Source organism: Drosophila persimilis, unplaced genomic scaffold (genome assembly GCF_003286085.1).
Source record: "Drosophila persimilis strain 14011-0111.01,24,50 unplaced genomic scaffold, DperRS2 tig00000000-arrow-pilon, whole genome shotgun sequence".
Classification (NCBI taxonomy): Eukaryota; Metazoa; Arthropoda; class Insecta; order Diptera; family Drosophilidae; genus Drosophila; species Drosophila persimilis.
Genome location: NW_020825288.1, coordinates 17,592,101 through 17,605,200, shown reverse-complemented (window position 1 = coordinate 17,605,200; position 13,100 = coordinate 17,592,101). Strand labels below are relative to the sequence as shown.

The 13,100-nt window shown below is 45.5% G+C and overlaps 4 protein-coding genes across 4 annotated transcripts; 2 read left to right on the top strand and 2 right to left on the bottom strand.

Annotated features, from left to right (window-relative positions):
• Positions 1–1,006: 1,006 nt before the first annotated feature.
• On the bottom strand, positions 1,007–2,935 carry LOC6587813 (peroxisomal membrane protein 11C). The gene is made up of 4 exons (XM_002014061.2): positions 2,816–2,935; positions 1,568–1,932; positions 1,450–1,509; positions 1,007–1,380 (listed from the first exon to the last, which is right to left on the bottom strand). The coding sequence occupies exons 1-4, from the start codon at positions 2,882–2,884 to the stop codon at positions 1,173–1,175; spliced, it is 702 nt and encodes a 233-aa protein (XP_002014097.1). The 5' UTR covers positions 2,885–2,935; the 3' UTR covers positions 1,007–1,172.
• Positions 2,936–3,357: 422 nt separating this feature from the next.
• LOC6587831 (TAF5-like RNA polymerase II p300/CBP-associated factor-associated factor 65 kDa subunit 5L) lies at positions 3,358–6,196 on the top strand. The gene is made up of 5 exons (XM_002014060.2): positions 3,358–3,739; positions 3,795–5,077; positions 5,141–5,441; positions 5,503–5,849; positions 5,917–6,196. Exons 1-5 carry the CDS (start codon positions 3,560–3,562, stop codon positions 6,062–6,064), a joined length of 2,259 nt encoding a protein of 752 aa, XP_002014096.1. The 5' UTR covers positions 3,358–3,559; the 3' UTR covers positions 6,065–6,196.
• On the bottom strand, positions 6,122–10,513 carry LOC6587683 (transcription elongation factor B polypeptide 3). The gene is made up of 8 exons (XM_002014059.2): positions 10,127–10,513; positions 9,202–9,888; positions 8,698–9,141; positions 8,411–8,631; positions 8,252–8,346; positions 7,473–7,672; positions 7,119–7,410; positions 6,122–7,056 (listed from the first exon to the last, which is right to left on the bottom strand). Exons 1-8 carry the CDS (start codon positions 10,205–10,207, stop codon positions 6,977–6,979), a joined length of 2,100 nt encoding a protein of 699 aa, XP_002014095.1. The 5' UTR covers positions 10,208–10,513; the 3' UTR covers positions 6,122–6,976.
• A 647-nt stretch (positions 10,514–11,160) lies between these two features.
• Positions 11,161–12,879, top strand: LOC6587858 (uncharacterized protein CG4449). The gene is made up of 6 exons (XM_002014058.2): positions 11,161–11,246; positions 11,311–11,876; positions 11,936–12,033; positions 12,099–12,277; positions 12,343–12,553; positions 12,619–12,879. The coding sequence occupies exons 1-6, from the start codon at positions 11,189–11,191 to the stop codon at positions 12,707–12,709; spliced, it is 1,203 nt and encodes a 400-aa protein (XP_002014094.1). The 5' UTR covers positions 11,161–11,188; the 3' UTR covers positions 12,710–12,879.
• The last annotated feature ends 221 nt before the right edge of the window (positions 12,880–13,100 follow it).

Sequence of the window (13,100 nt, the reverse complement as noted above, 5' to 3'; positions counted from 1 at the left end):
GCATTATGGTTATAACAAATACACACACCCATACACTCATTCAGTCATTCACCTAGATACACACACACACACACAGCTACAAAAAAGCAAATGGAACAAAGTTGAACATTTTTTGAGGCTTTTTTTTGTATACGAAATGCAAAAAAGAAATAGAACGAAAGGGGGAATAAATAATACTACAAATATTAACAATAATAAATGCATAACCGTACAACTCCTGTAGCTAGGTATATTATTGAAGAATTAACAAATCCACAACAACAACAACAAAAATATCTCTATTTATATCAGACTAACGAGAATTTTAATGATACGCGCTAATACGGGATGGGGCTATAATACAGGTCTCCCCATTAATATTTCATACATCTAAAGAGCTTACCCATGAAGCAGAGCAAAGCAGAGAGCCCGAAAGATAATGATAAAAGTAATACCAATTGTTAATAATTATGCGGCATAAATTAGATATATATATATATTTACTAACGAAATGTTATTTTAAACCATAGCCCAAAGCCTGACCAGGAGCAGGGGGCAGGTCGATCGGACGATCGGTGGGTGCCTCATGTAATCTAAATCTAAATCTAAAAAAAACCAAGTTATAAACCCCATGCATAACGAGTATAATATCAGACATATGAGTATTTTAAATATGCCTAGGGAAGAACATTGTATACAATGACTGCTAAACTGACAAATCGTATAAATGAAACAAAAACACAAACATTATTATTATTATTATTATTATGAATAATTCTTGTAATGAACCCTCGCCTCGGCAGGGCGACGACAATATTAATGAAGCTGAAGCGAAGCCGGAGGGAGACAGCCTGTACATTAAGTTAAGCCAGCAAAAGCTGGCATGCTAAAGGCACACTAGAACAGAAAAGAGAGCATACATATACTGTACTACATACATGACATGTATCGGAACCTAACAGCAAACACACAATAAAATGAAGTAACAGATAATAAAGGACACACAGACCAAGAATCCCAGTCAGTCTTTTCTCAATTTTTCAGCGTGTATTTTGTGCTTCCCAATGATTCTTACGTGCTAGACACTTGTTGCCGACTTTACACTTAATTTGATAACGTACAAAAACATCTAACGACTAGTTTAAAACTTTCAATCAACAAAAATACGAGTACAAAAAGGCGAGCGGCGGCAACTACTTGTTCAGTCTTCTCTTGGCAAAGATCTGATAGATGCCTAGGCCGGCGGATAGGGTGCCTATCGCCCCCACCTGGAAGGTGGTGAGTTTGCCGCCCCAAAGGTAGCCACCGGGCAGGGTGCTAACAGCGTGCACAAAGTCCAGGGATATGCGAGCAATAGACACCAGCTCTAGGCGATGCTTGGCCAAGACAGTGGCATCAATGCTGTGGGTAGGGAAAGGAAGGGTCATCAGTGGCGGCAATCATTTGTGCATCTCTGGGATGATTACTTACTCGCTTAGCTTCGGATTGCAGCTCAGTTTTTCCTGATTCAGGGAGAAGTTACGCATTGTTCTGGAAGATAAATCAATAGTTTGGTCGTTCTTTTGGCTGGAGTTCATCAATAGTGTACCGCATTAGGTTGAGGTAAACGGAGAGCACCCAGAATATAGAGTTTACGTTGTCCCATCTGTCCGCATTCTTCACATCCACAATCTTGTGCTCGGCCAACCAGCAGACCTTCTCGATGGGATAGTACAGGAGGTCCACAATGTTGGCCGTCACCCCCAGCACGGCCATAACGCGATCCGGCTCATTCTCCCCCAAGCCATACTCGAGGGCGTACTGTATCATGGGAATGTCATCGATCAGACGCAGGGTGGCTCTGGCTCCAGATATCTTCGAGCTGGCCGTGGCATATCGCTTAGCCAAATCGGGATTCCTTTTAGCATGGTACCCAGACACCAGTTTGGCGCTGTAGCAGAGCGCTTTCATCACCTGTAAAAAGAGAGAAAGAGAGAGACATAAATATAATACTATTTACTCAGTGCCTGGGTACAGCTGGGTATCCAATTCCATTCGATTCAAGCGAGAACCCGTGTCTCTGTTTGCACTCACTTGACCCCTTTTACAGACTCTCCCCTCGATCCCCCTTTACCATTGCTATTTGTGAAATTGTTTTGTTGTCACAAACAGATAAAAAACCATCAGCGATAAAAAGAACACCACGAATGCCACAAGCATCTTGCGTAAATGCTGCCACTAGACTGGAGCCACTCCTGCACTGATGATGCGGCTTCAATGTTTACTCGATTACGAATGGCTATTAATATTGTAAGATATTTGCTTTGAAATCAATGGGAATGGGGTTTGTTCTATGGCCTTTATAGGTCATCGAATGTCACCCTTGTTGGCCCATTCCATGGCTAATATGAAAGTGGACAAACCTTTCTCTCGCAGCGTATAATCTTCTTTATCTGGCAGCGGGTTAACTGCTTGCCGGCTATAGTATTCAGCATTATATTATCTTAAGTCAGTCGCCGACGACGCTACGCTAGTGAGTATTGCCAGAGCTGATAAGCCGGGTCGAACCATGCGCAACGAAGCCATTGCCAAATGCAAGAAGTAAGGCAAGGTCCAAAAATGAGACTTCCTCGTCGAAACCTCTCAAAAACCCCAGCCAAGAGCTGAAAAACCTGTTGGTTCAGGGTCAAGTCAGAGCCAGGCCCCTTCAATAGACCCTGTCACAATGCCACGATGCAGTTTCTATATTTGTTTTAGTTTTAGCCAAACACACACTCTTGAGTAAGAGGTAAACAAAACAGGTGGTGCGGCCAATTAATTGTTAATGGATTTTGGTGTTTGATTGTTCTTTATTTACCTTATCACGCCCGCCATAGGAGTCGATAATATCACAGAATTCGCTCACGAACTTTGATGTGTTGCTCATGTTGGCTATGACAAGTACACTGTTTTATAATACCAGTCCAGTCAGAAACGCGCACCGAAATGAAATAAAAGCAAAACAAAGAAAATTCGAAAGCGGGAGCGGGCGGAGGAATAAATAACACCCAATAAAACAATAACAATTCGAACAGCTGTTGTTGTTTAGCAATCGATAGCCATAAATTCATCGATATATGTTATATTGGCGTACTTTCGTGTCATCTTTACTATGCCAAGATTTCTTGCAATTTTCACAGCGAAATTTTCAGACCAGGAACAAACTCACAAAAAAAGATGATACAATAGAAAAAGAAAGAAGAAGAAAAAGATAGTCACGTGTGGTTGGTGCAAAAAAATTGAGCTAACCAAAACACATTAATTTTGCAATAAAATTTTTCAAATCGTTATCGATATATCGATATATTAACCTACCATCACTATGCAACTGCATAGTCAAAAAAATTATTAATTTTAGCGGCCCAAATAAACCGGAGCAGCAAGCAAATTAATTGGAAACAACGAAAAGAGCCGAGAATATAAGTCAACTTACATTTTCAATGCCAACAATCGAGTAGAGGAAGCTCCAGTAGTCAACGGAAGCGACTGTCATTGCACGCAACACTGATGCTTGCGTGAGTTGCAGGACAGGATCAGGATTCTTCGCGTCGACTGCTCAACTATGAGTTTGCCCAGTGCCAACAGCAACAACAACAATAACAACAATAATAACCACACACACGCTTCTTCGCCGATCTACACTGGTGCTGCCGGCATAAAAACGACTGTAACTAAAAAATCCTCAAAGAACGATTTGCTGCGCTGCGCCGTAGGACTGCTGCTGAAGCAGAAAAACTATGTGGTAAGGAGTGCTGGTGCCCCGCAAATCAATATACTAATCGCATCCTTCCCTACAGAGCAATGAACGATTCCGCCGCTCGGACTTTCTCCTGCTGCAGAACAAGAATCAGTTTGCCGTAAGCAAAATGCTGGAGACGGACCTGCATGGCGGCAACAGTTTCACCTACTCGAACGTCCAGGTGATCACCAACAACCAGCACATGGTGGACCAGCAGTTCGGACGCTTCTCGCAGTTCGTGGAGGCCCAACCTGAGCCGCTGCGAATCGAGATGAAGCGCTTCTACGGGCCCATGCTGTGCCACTTTTACCTGGATCTGCTGAAAGCGCGGGAAGCCAAGGGCGCCGGCGAACTGCTGCGAAAGTATGCGCACCTGGTGGCCCCCGTGGAGCTCTACGACGCCCCCATGCCAACCAAGATCAATGGCTGCACCTCGGCGGATTCCACCTTTCACCTACGGTTTGCGCGGGAGGCGCAGGACACCGGCGACACGGAGCTGGACTACTTCATGAACCTGCTGCAGATACTCAGTGGCTGCATTAAGCTGGAAACTGCCGAGGCTGACGACACTGTGACCCACTTTCGCTCCTCCAAGTACGAGCTGCACACCACATCTCAGGTGGTGGACAAGATCTGTGGCTATCTGCAGCGACGTGGTCATGTACTCGTCATGAACCTGCTGTACACCTGGGTGCATGTGCAAATCGTGGAGAACGAGCAGCGAGTCTTTAGCGAGGATCATCTGATGGGCCTAACAGACGACGTTGATGCGGAGGATGTGGAAGACGGCACCACCGGCACTTTCAGTATTCGCAGTGAGCAGAAGCCGGGCAAGTCCATCGCAGAGAAAAACAGCAGAAAGAGGCCTGCCGAGGACCCAATCATCAAGTTGGAGAACGACATCAAGAAGGACCCGGACGGCGCCGAATTCACGGAGGCCGCCAGGTCCCAACTCAACGTAGATGGCTGTCTGGAAATCCTAAAGTCCTGCACATCGCAAGTACTCAAGGCTCAGATCGAACTCCCGCGTTTCCTAAAGATAAGCGAGCGTACGCGTGGCCTCACCGCAGCCCATGTGGACGCCAGCGAGTGCCACATGGTGGCGGGTTTCGACAACTCCTCCGTTCAGCTGTGGCAGCTCAATCAGCATAGTTGTCGGGGCAAGAGCTTCTACAGACGCTATCCGCAAACGCAGTGTCCCTGGGAGCTAAACAATTGCGACTACAACGAGGAAGAGGAGCAGGGCGAGCCGGAAAGCAGCGAGAAGAGTCGTGATTGCACCGAGGAAGAGCATCGGGAACGCAGCAGGGCTGAACGTCTTAAATATGCAGATAATTCATTGTAAGTGCATCTCTTTTTCCATAAACGAAACGTATAATTTCTGAGCATCATGTTTTTGCACAGCAACGAGTATGGCGGCTTGCAGCTGCGTGGACATACCAGAGGCGTCACCGACGTGCGATTCTCAGCCCACTATCCGCTCCTGTATAGCGTTTCGAAGGACGCCACCATGCGCTGCTGGCGGGCCCACAACCTGCACTGCGCCGCCATATACCGCAGCCACAACTATCCCATTTGGTGCATGGACGAGAGCCCCGTGGGCCAGTATGTGGTCACAGGGTCCAAGGATTTGAGCGCCCGCCTGTGGTCCCTGGAGCGCGAGCATGCGCTCATCATCTATGCAGGCCACACGCAGGACGTGGAGGCAAGCCATAAAGAGCACTCTAGTCTTGTAGAAATAAGCCTAAAGTTATGATTTATTACAGTGTGTTGCCTTTCATCCGAATGGCAGCTACTTGGCCACTGGATCCGCAGATCACTCGGTGCGTTTGTGGTGCGCCACCAGCGGTAAGCTGATGCGTGTGTTTACAGATTGCCGCCAGGCAGTGACAAACCTGGCCTTCAGCCCCGATGGCAAAATGCTGGCCGCCGCCGGGGAGGAGGCCAAGGTGCGCATATTCGATCTGGCTGCCGGGGCACAGCTGAGCGAGCTTAAGGATCATCCGTCACCGGTTAGCTCTTTGGCTTGGAGTCCACACAATCAGCATTTGGCCACGACCTGCAGCGATGGCAGTCTGAGGCTCTGGGACATCAAGAAGCTCTCTCCCATGAGGTGGGTTCGAGATGGTTTCATTTCCGTTTTAGAACGTGTTTTTAATTTATTTTCTTCCACACACCAGCGACAACAGCAGTGGGGGATGCTCCACATCATCGACCTCTTACCTATCGGGCACATCGAATCGTCTGTTAGCCATGAATAGTTCCTGCCAGCGTCTGGTCGACGTGTTTTACGGGAAGAGCAAAACGCTCTACTGCATTGGCGCTTAATCGATGGAGAAAAGAGGATAGAAATTAGAGAACGAATGAATTTCCAGTTTCAATGTGTTTATGCTTGAAAATAATTTATTTGTAATAAGTCTGTATAATATTACTGTTACTATTCTGTGTGTCTGTGTGCAACAATTGGTTTTTCTCCGTCTCTGCTGGGGGTGGTGTATTCTATATACCTACTATTATATGTATATCCCATTATATTAACAATTCGTGTGATCGATCGATTCCTCAGATCAAAACAAGGCTCTGCTCTGCAGTGCAGCTGCAGTTGTCGTCTATTGAGCTACTGATTACTGGTTCCTACGGCTGCTGCCTTGGCTTACTAGTGGAATAAAACGCCTTCGATTATAGCAATAGGTTTATAAATTTCGATTATGTGGGAATAACATATGTATATACTATATGTACATGCAATCTGAGTCTGAATCTGCCTGGAACCACTACCTCTCCTTGACTTTCGACACTCGCACAGCCCTCTGGGACAAATGAAATTTGGAACTTAATTCTCGAATGCATTTAAATCTAAATTGGTAATTGAGTTTATAAAGACCCAACTATTAACCTGAACATAATTCAATCTCTCCAACAAAAAACGCTGACTTACATTCGCTAAGGACTTAAAAACTCTAGTAATATAGAATGAATATGTGGGTTATGGGGATAGAACATGAATAAATAATAAGCAGGGAGGTACCGATTGATGCGGGCCGCCGCTATCGGATCTCTCAGCACGTTTTGGGCAACACTCCCCTTTCTAAAGGGAACGAGCTGGCCAGAGGTCCGACTGCAGCCGCTGCGATACAGTTCGTAGGTGCTTTTGTGGTTTTGTTGAGTATAAGATTGATTGTAACTATAACGAGTAAACGCATATAACATTCAATTGACTGCCCCTTAATTTCCCTCCCCCTATCTCTTGTGGCGACCGCGCATAAACTGCAAGGTCTTGGCCATCAGAGGAGCCTTCTTGGGTCGCATCGGAGCCACAGCTGCGGGAAAAGTAAACGAATTAAGTCAATGAGAAACAGATCAGATTCTTTAATTGGTTTACCTATTTGCGCCGTGTCACGACCTGCCCCCAGTACGCGCAGTCGGGCATCGCCCACCTTGGCGGCATTGGGCGTCACACTGGAGAGTGCGGCCACTCGTGCGGCTGGCGTAGCTATCAGTTTGCCCCTGGTGCCGTACTGCTCCTGCTTGCGTTGAACGCTGCGCGGTGGCTTCACCATTGAGTCCACGAATGCCAACTGAGTTTTGCGCACAGGAGCCTCGCTAATCCTCTGCGAGGCCTTGATGCTCTCCGCGAGTATGCTGAGCTTGCGATCCTTCTCCTCCTGACAGCGCTGCAAGGGAGAAAATACCTTGTAGATACCAAGTTTTCAGAGCATGGAGCGGCGATGCGTACCAAGTACATTTCACGCCACGTCTCCATCTCCTCACGCCGCTGGCTGCGACAGTTGCGCGTCACATGCATCTGCCATAGGACATCGCTGTCGTCCATTAGATACGGATTGTACTCCTCGAAGTTTAACAGTTGCTGGGGTGTTGCCCGCTCAAGAACAGGTCGAAGCACTTCAAAAGGCACCCCACCAGTGTACTCCAAGGCTGCCAAACAAAAAGAAAGTTAGCAACCCGCAGCACTATGCGATAATATGAGCCCTTTTTTTCAGCAAAAGAGGCCATGTTAAGCCATTAAAATTAAAAAATTGTTAGTAATTACTATCAATTGACAAACAGAACAGTGTATTCACGCACATTTAAAAGAAAGAAAAAGTATTCTGATTACCACGTGCTTAAAATTAGAGGTTATGTTGCGGATTACCACGTGGTAAGTTTGTTGGTTAAGTGAAAATCTGTGCACCCAGACTTTTGATGGGTAACGTATGTACAAATGTCTTTTAAAACTCTTTGAAGAGTACAATTATTAGAGCAAAATATAATAAGTAAAAATAAAAGGGCTATCCACCGCTAAAATTGACTAGAAAGTTTATTTTTTATTCCAAAAATAAATCATCCTTCTAGGTTAACCTCAAATGTAATAATTCTTTTGAGGAAAATGCATTTTTATACATATGTATGTTTTTATAAACTTTGGTTGTGTTTTGGTAGTGTTTTGATTACGAATATGCGTTGATTTCACTAAAATAATTGAGATAACCCAAACTACACAGGGTTCATTCTTACCATCGATGTTCTTCTGGAGGACTCGCGTGCACAGATCAAAAAGTGAGGCCACCTGCAGGATTTGGCCAGTCCTCACACCTGAGTAGATCTTAGTGCTGCCGTTCAACCGAAAGTTAATCAAAAGGTTCACTTAATTGGTAAAAAACTTGAAGTACCCACCGCATTGTCTTTGAGGAAATGCCTGCGGCCAGAGCCTCAGACTCGTTGAAGTAGCGAGCGGCTGAGGGCTTGTGGGTGCCACCGCCATGGTTGAATACCACATCCATGACTGTCTGATTCAGGGGCAAGGGTTTGTAGTTGTTCGAAATGCTAGGCAGCTCGAGGGCAATGCTCGGATCCAGAGGCTCCAGCTTCGCGGTGGAGGCCAGTAGTTCGGGTTTCTTAGGGAATAGCATTTCTTGGATTATCAATGGTTGGATCTTTGTCGCGTTTTTTTTTCAATTTACTTTGGTTGTGACGGGTCGGCTGATGCTGGAGGTAGCCTCCCTAAAGGATGGCGCCACAGCTGCTGCTGCTGATGGGGCCGTTGATGATGTTGATGTGGAGGATGTGGAGGCTGTTGTATGTGGCTTGGCCACATGCTTCGCTCTGCTGCTGCTGTTCTTCTTGCTGCTACTCATGGGCATGTTAAGCATGCCGAGAACGTCATCGAAATTGGCTCCCATGCTGGAATCGAAGCCATCCACGGAGTCCTCTTGACCGGTTGGTTCTTTGGTCGTTATGTTTTTCGCTATTTTGGGCTTGTGGGCGAGCTCCTCTTCCTGCCGCTGGGGGCTGCGGTGTCGCTTAGATGATTTGGATGATTTTGATGATTTGGACGATGAGGAAGATGATTTGTGTACATCCGATTTCTCCTTCGACGTCTTTTGATCGATGTGCTGAGGTTTATCCTGAAATATACATAGAAAGTAGGACTACATGCAGAAGTATTCTATAGATTAATACTTTACCTCTTTGATGCTCTTTTCATGCTTTGATTTGCGGTGTTCTTTGTCGCTTTTGTGACTCTCGGCCTTGCTGGTGTGTTGGCTAGTGCTGCTTCTGTGGCTGCTGCTGCTGCTTGACTTCTTTGGGGAGGACGAGTCCTTAGTCTTGTGTTCGCCATTCGATTTCTTGTCCCTGTGCTCCTTGGACTCCTTGCGGCTCTCTCGTTCCTTATCCTTGTCCTTATCCCTGGACCTATCATGGCGGCTGCTCTTGTGTTTCTTGTCCGATTCTTTGTCCGACTTTGAGCTCTTTGAGTGATGCCTACTGCTGCTGCTCCTCTCAGACTTGTTCTTGGAGCTGCTGTCGTCGTGCCCGGACTTTCGCTTGCTGCTGCTGTGTCCGTCCTCGCCGCCGCTGGATGAATTGCTGCCTTTATACTCCTGCTCCTGCTCATCCTCACTGGACCTTCGCCCATTCGATTTGCCCGAATCCTCCTCGTGGCTAGTAGTTCCTATTGCCGATGGCGTTGGCTCGGCGGGCTCCTCCTCGGCGGCCACCATGGCCTTCCATCGTGTGACTAGAGTGCGGGCGGCCACTCCAACCTCGCCGTTGAATTTTCGCAGGGCATTCACCGTCTTCCCGATGCCTGTCTCCTGCAGGTGCTCGAATTTAATGGGCAAATTGAACAGCTTTGTGATGCAGTGCATGAGCTGTGTTCGAAATCGGGTAGAAAATAGAATTATAGCAGCTTAGAGGTTAGATTAAACCCAGCTTTGAGTCTAAGCCCATGCGGCAGGGGACTGTAAATCTCTTGAAATTTCGCAAGAAAACGAAAGGCACGGCACCAGGTGCACAAGCATCTGCTCGACGCGACGACAGACAATAATCAAGGGGTATGTATCGGCACAAACAACACACACACACACACACACACACTCTAACACTTACCCTCTTCTCGTCCTCGCCATGCTTCTCGATGCTCCGCTGATAGTGACGCACAACATCGACCAGATTGTTTGTGGACGTCATTGCCGAGAGGACCAAACCGAGCTGCTGCTGGCTCCCGGATTATTGCGTATTCACTTTTCTTTTCGCTTCTGCTTTCTTGCGCCAGACAACTTTTTTAGACCCAACAAAAAAATGGCACGCAAGCAGCTTCGTCAATGGTTATTTGCATAGGTAATAAAACACCAAAAACCAAACACAAGGACACAAACCAGCACGAGCAAACGAAACACACACACAAAAATGGGCCTCCTGTAGCGGAGCGGCTTGTGGCGACTCTGCTATATCTTTAAGTACATTGAAATTTTTATGTTTCTTATTTCTTTTTTTCCCCGACTTTGCAATGTAATGAAAAACTGTGTGGCGTTTTCTAGCACTATTCGGGCCGAACAGCTGTCAGTGGCAGATGGAGTGGCAACGCTGACAGTGAACGAGCAATCGTATTCGTTCGATACTATCGATGTCCGAACTGCTTTTTTTTGTTGACCTTTTTTGCCAAACCATTATTTTATAAACAATCCAAAGAAATAAGAGCTTTAAAATAAATCAGTCTTGTAGGCAATTTGATTATCAATCGTATAAAATTATGAGTTCAGAGCTGACGGTTCTAGTTTGTTAGTTATGCTCGACGGAATATCAAAATCAAGGAATATGGTTTACAATCCTTGACGGATAACGATTAACCCATTGTAAGCCAAGGGGATTTCTTAATATCCCTCCAAAAATAATGCAAATTTAATAACTTTATCGCAGTTGAGCTAATATATATTGTGTTTTTTTTTTAATTCATAGGAAAGATGGCTTGGATCTATTAGAAGAATTTACAATCAGTAAAATTTTCCGCCATTTGCGTCAAGTCGTTGAACTATTTAAAGAGAGGGGGGCGAAGTGGGCTAAGTTCGATTTTTTGTTGTTGAGGCAACAAAATTGAGGGAAAATCAAAGCAGTCGGCGTCCTACTAAACTTGTCGATTTAATATAGTTTCTAAAGTATTTTCACACTGAAATGTCGGACGACGATTGCGATATATTCAGCTCTCTGAGAAATGATGCTCCCTTTAAAGGTAACACAACTGGAATGCATATAATTCGATGGATTGATTCAACAATTGTTTCTCTCTTGTCTAGAAATTCCCAAGGAGGTTTACAATCCGTCAAATGACTCGTTGTCCAATGAGATAGATTTGCTGCTTGATCGCACTACCACGAAAACCAGCAAAGTACCCAAAGTAAAGGCCACAGACAAAGCAAAGACCAAGGGAAAGGCCCGCAACAGCAAGAAGAGTTTGGAGGAAGATGACAAGCCCTTGGCGGAGGTTGCAACGGGCGGGCAGACTGAAGAGACGTCCCGTTCGCTCTCCCCCGTCTCCAAGCTGATGTTAGAGATGGAGCAAAAGAAGTCTAAAGAGAAAGAACAAGGGCCCGTGTCCAGACGTACCCGCTCCTCGCTGGGCAAAGTTGAGAAACCTGTGCCCAAGCAGCCATCGCCGCCTAAAAGGAAATCCCGGGCCAAAAGGAACGAAGTCCAATCGATTTCCGCTGTGTCGGCAAACTCCATTTCAGAATCTTTGAGGAATACCGTTGCCAAACCAAGGCCTAGCAATCGGAAAGAGCTGGCAGAGCTAGCAGCGCGATCAACCGTTCTGGATAGCATTGACTTGGCATCGAGTGTGGCTCCGCGTGTCGAGGGTTTTGTAAGAGATCTACCTACAATATGTATATAGAATCAATTATTATAGTTATTTCGCCGTAGGTGAATCTTGACTCTGATGACGAGGCCGCGAGCTCTGCACCAGTGGAGGTGCCACCTGCTGAATCAGAGAATCCACCCATGGATATTGCCTTGTCCTGGTAGGATTGTCAGATAGGAATTATTTTAGTTCTTTCTCAAACATGTGTGTTTTTTCTTTCCTTAGGTTTGGAGAGATTCAGAATTACAAATTGCGGCTGCATCGGCGTTTTGTGCACATGTTCAAGGAGGTGGCCGAGCGAAATAATGTAGATGTGGATGATGTTGTGATTGACAAGTACGACAGCCTTGTAGAGCCCACCGATACGCCCCACAGCATTGGTCTTATGAAGTTTCACACTCTAAGTGAGTGCTGCTTTAATTGAATGCATCCAAATGTATAACCCATATGAGTTTCATTATCTTTGCAGAGGGTCGAGCAGTGAAGTCGAATAACATCCACAAGCAGTATACTGTGCCCTCCGTTTTGTTAAAGAAGGCGAACAAGTTTCAGTTGAAAGTTCAGGGGGCTATGTTCAAGCGGCCCCTTGTGATAGCCATGAAGAAGAAGGACACTTTCAAAGTATTATATCGAAAATGTGCCGACGAACTTGACTGCGATGTCCACCTGGTGAAGTTATTGTAAGTAAATCGAATGTCTAAATATCAGCAAAACGTCTGAATTTGTATAAATAATAAAAAAACAGTTTTGATGGCGAACTACTGGATCCCGAGGATACGCCCAAAGACCAGGATATGGAAGGCAACGAGATAATTGATCTGAAATTGAAAACCTAAAAATTGTATTGTTTTTGTATTTATTGCGCCGAAGGCCTCTCTCAAAATTGTGTTTATAATTTGTTCCAATGAATTCAAGTTATATTAATTATTTATATTCTATTCTTTAGCTATGGTAGAAAATTAAAATGTACAAGTCTGACATAAAATTATAAAGGCTATTATATGCATATAGAGCAAATAGTTAACAGAGTTTTTCCAACTTTTGGAAGAGCATCTCCCCAAGTAGAGCAAAACTTTCAAAAAAAATAAACCCTCGAGCATCCATTATACACCCCCAATACAATACCTTGTTTATCTAGCATATACGCCAGATCTCGGACAGGCTAGAGCGGATGCTGTTCTTGGGCTTTCATATTTGCGGGGGGTGGCACTTGGGGTGGGTTTCGTG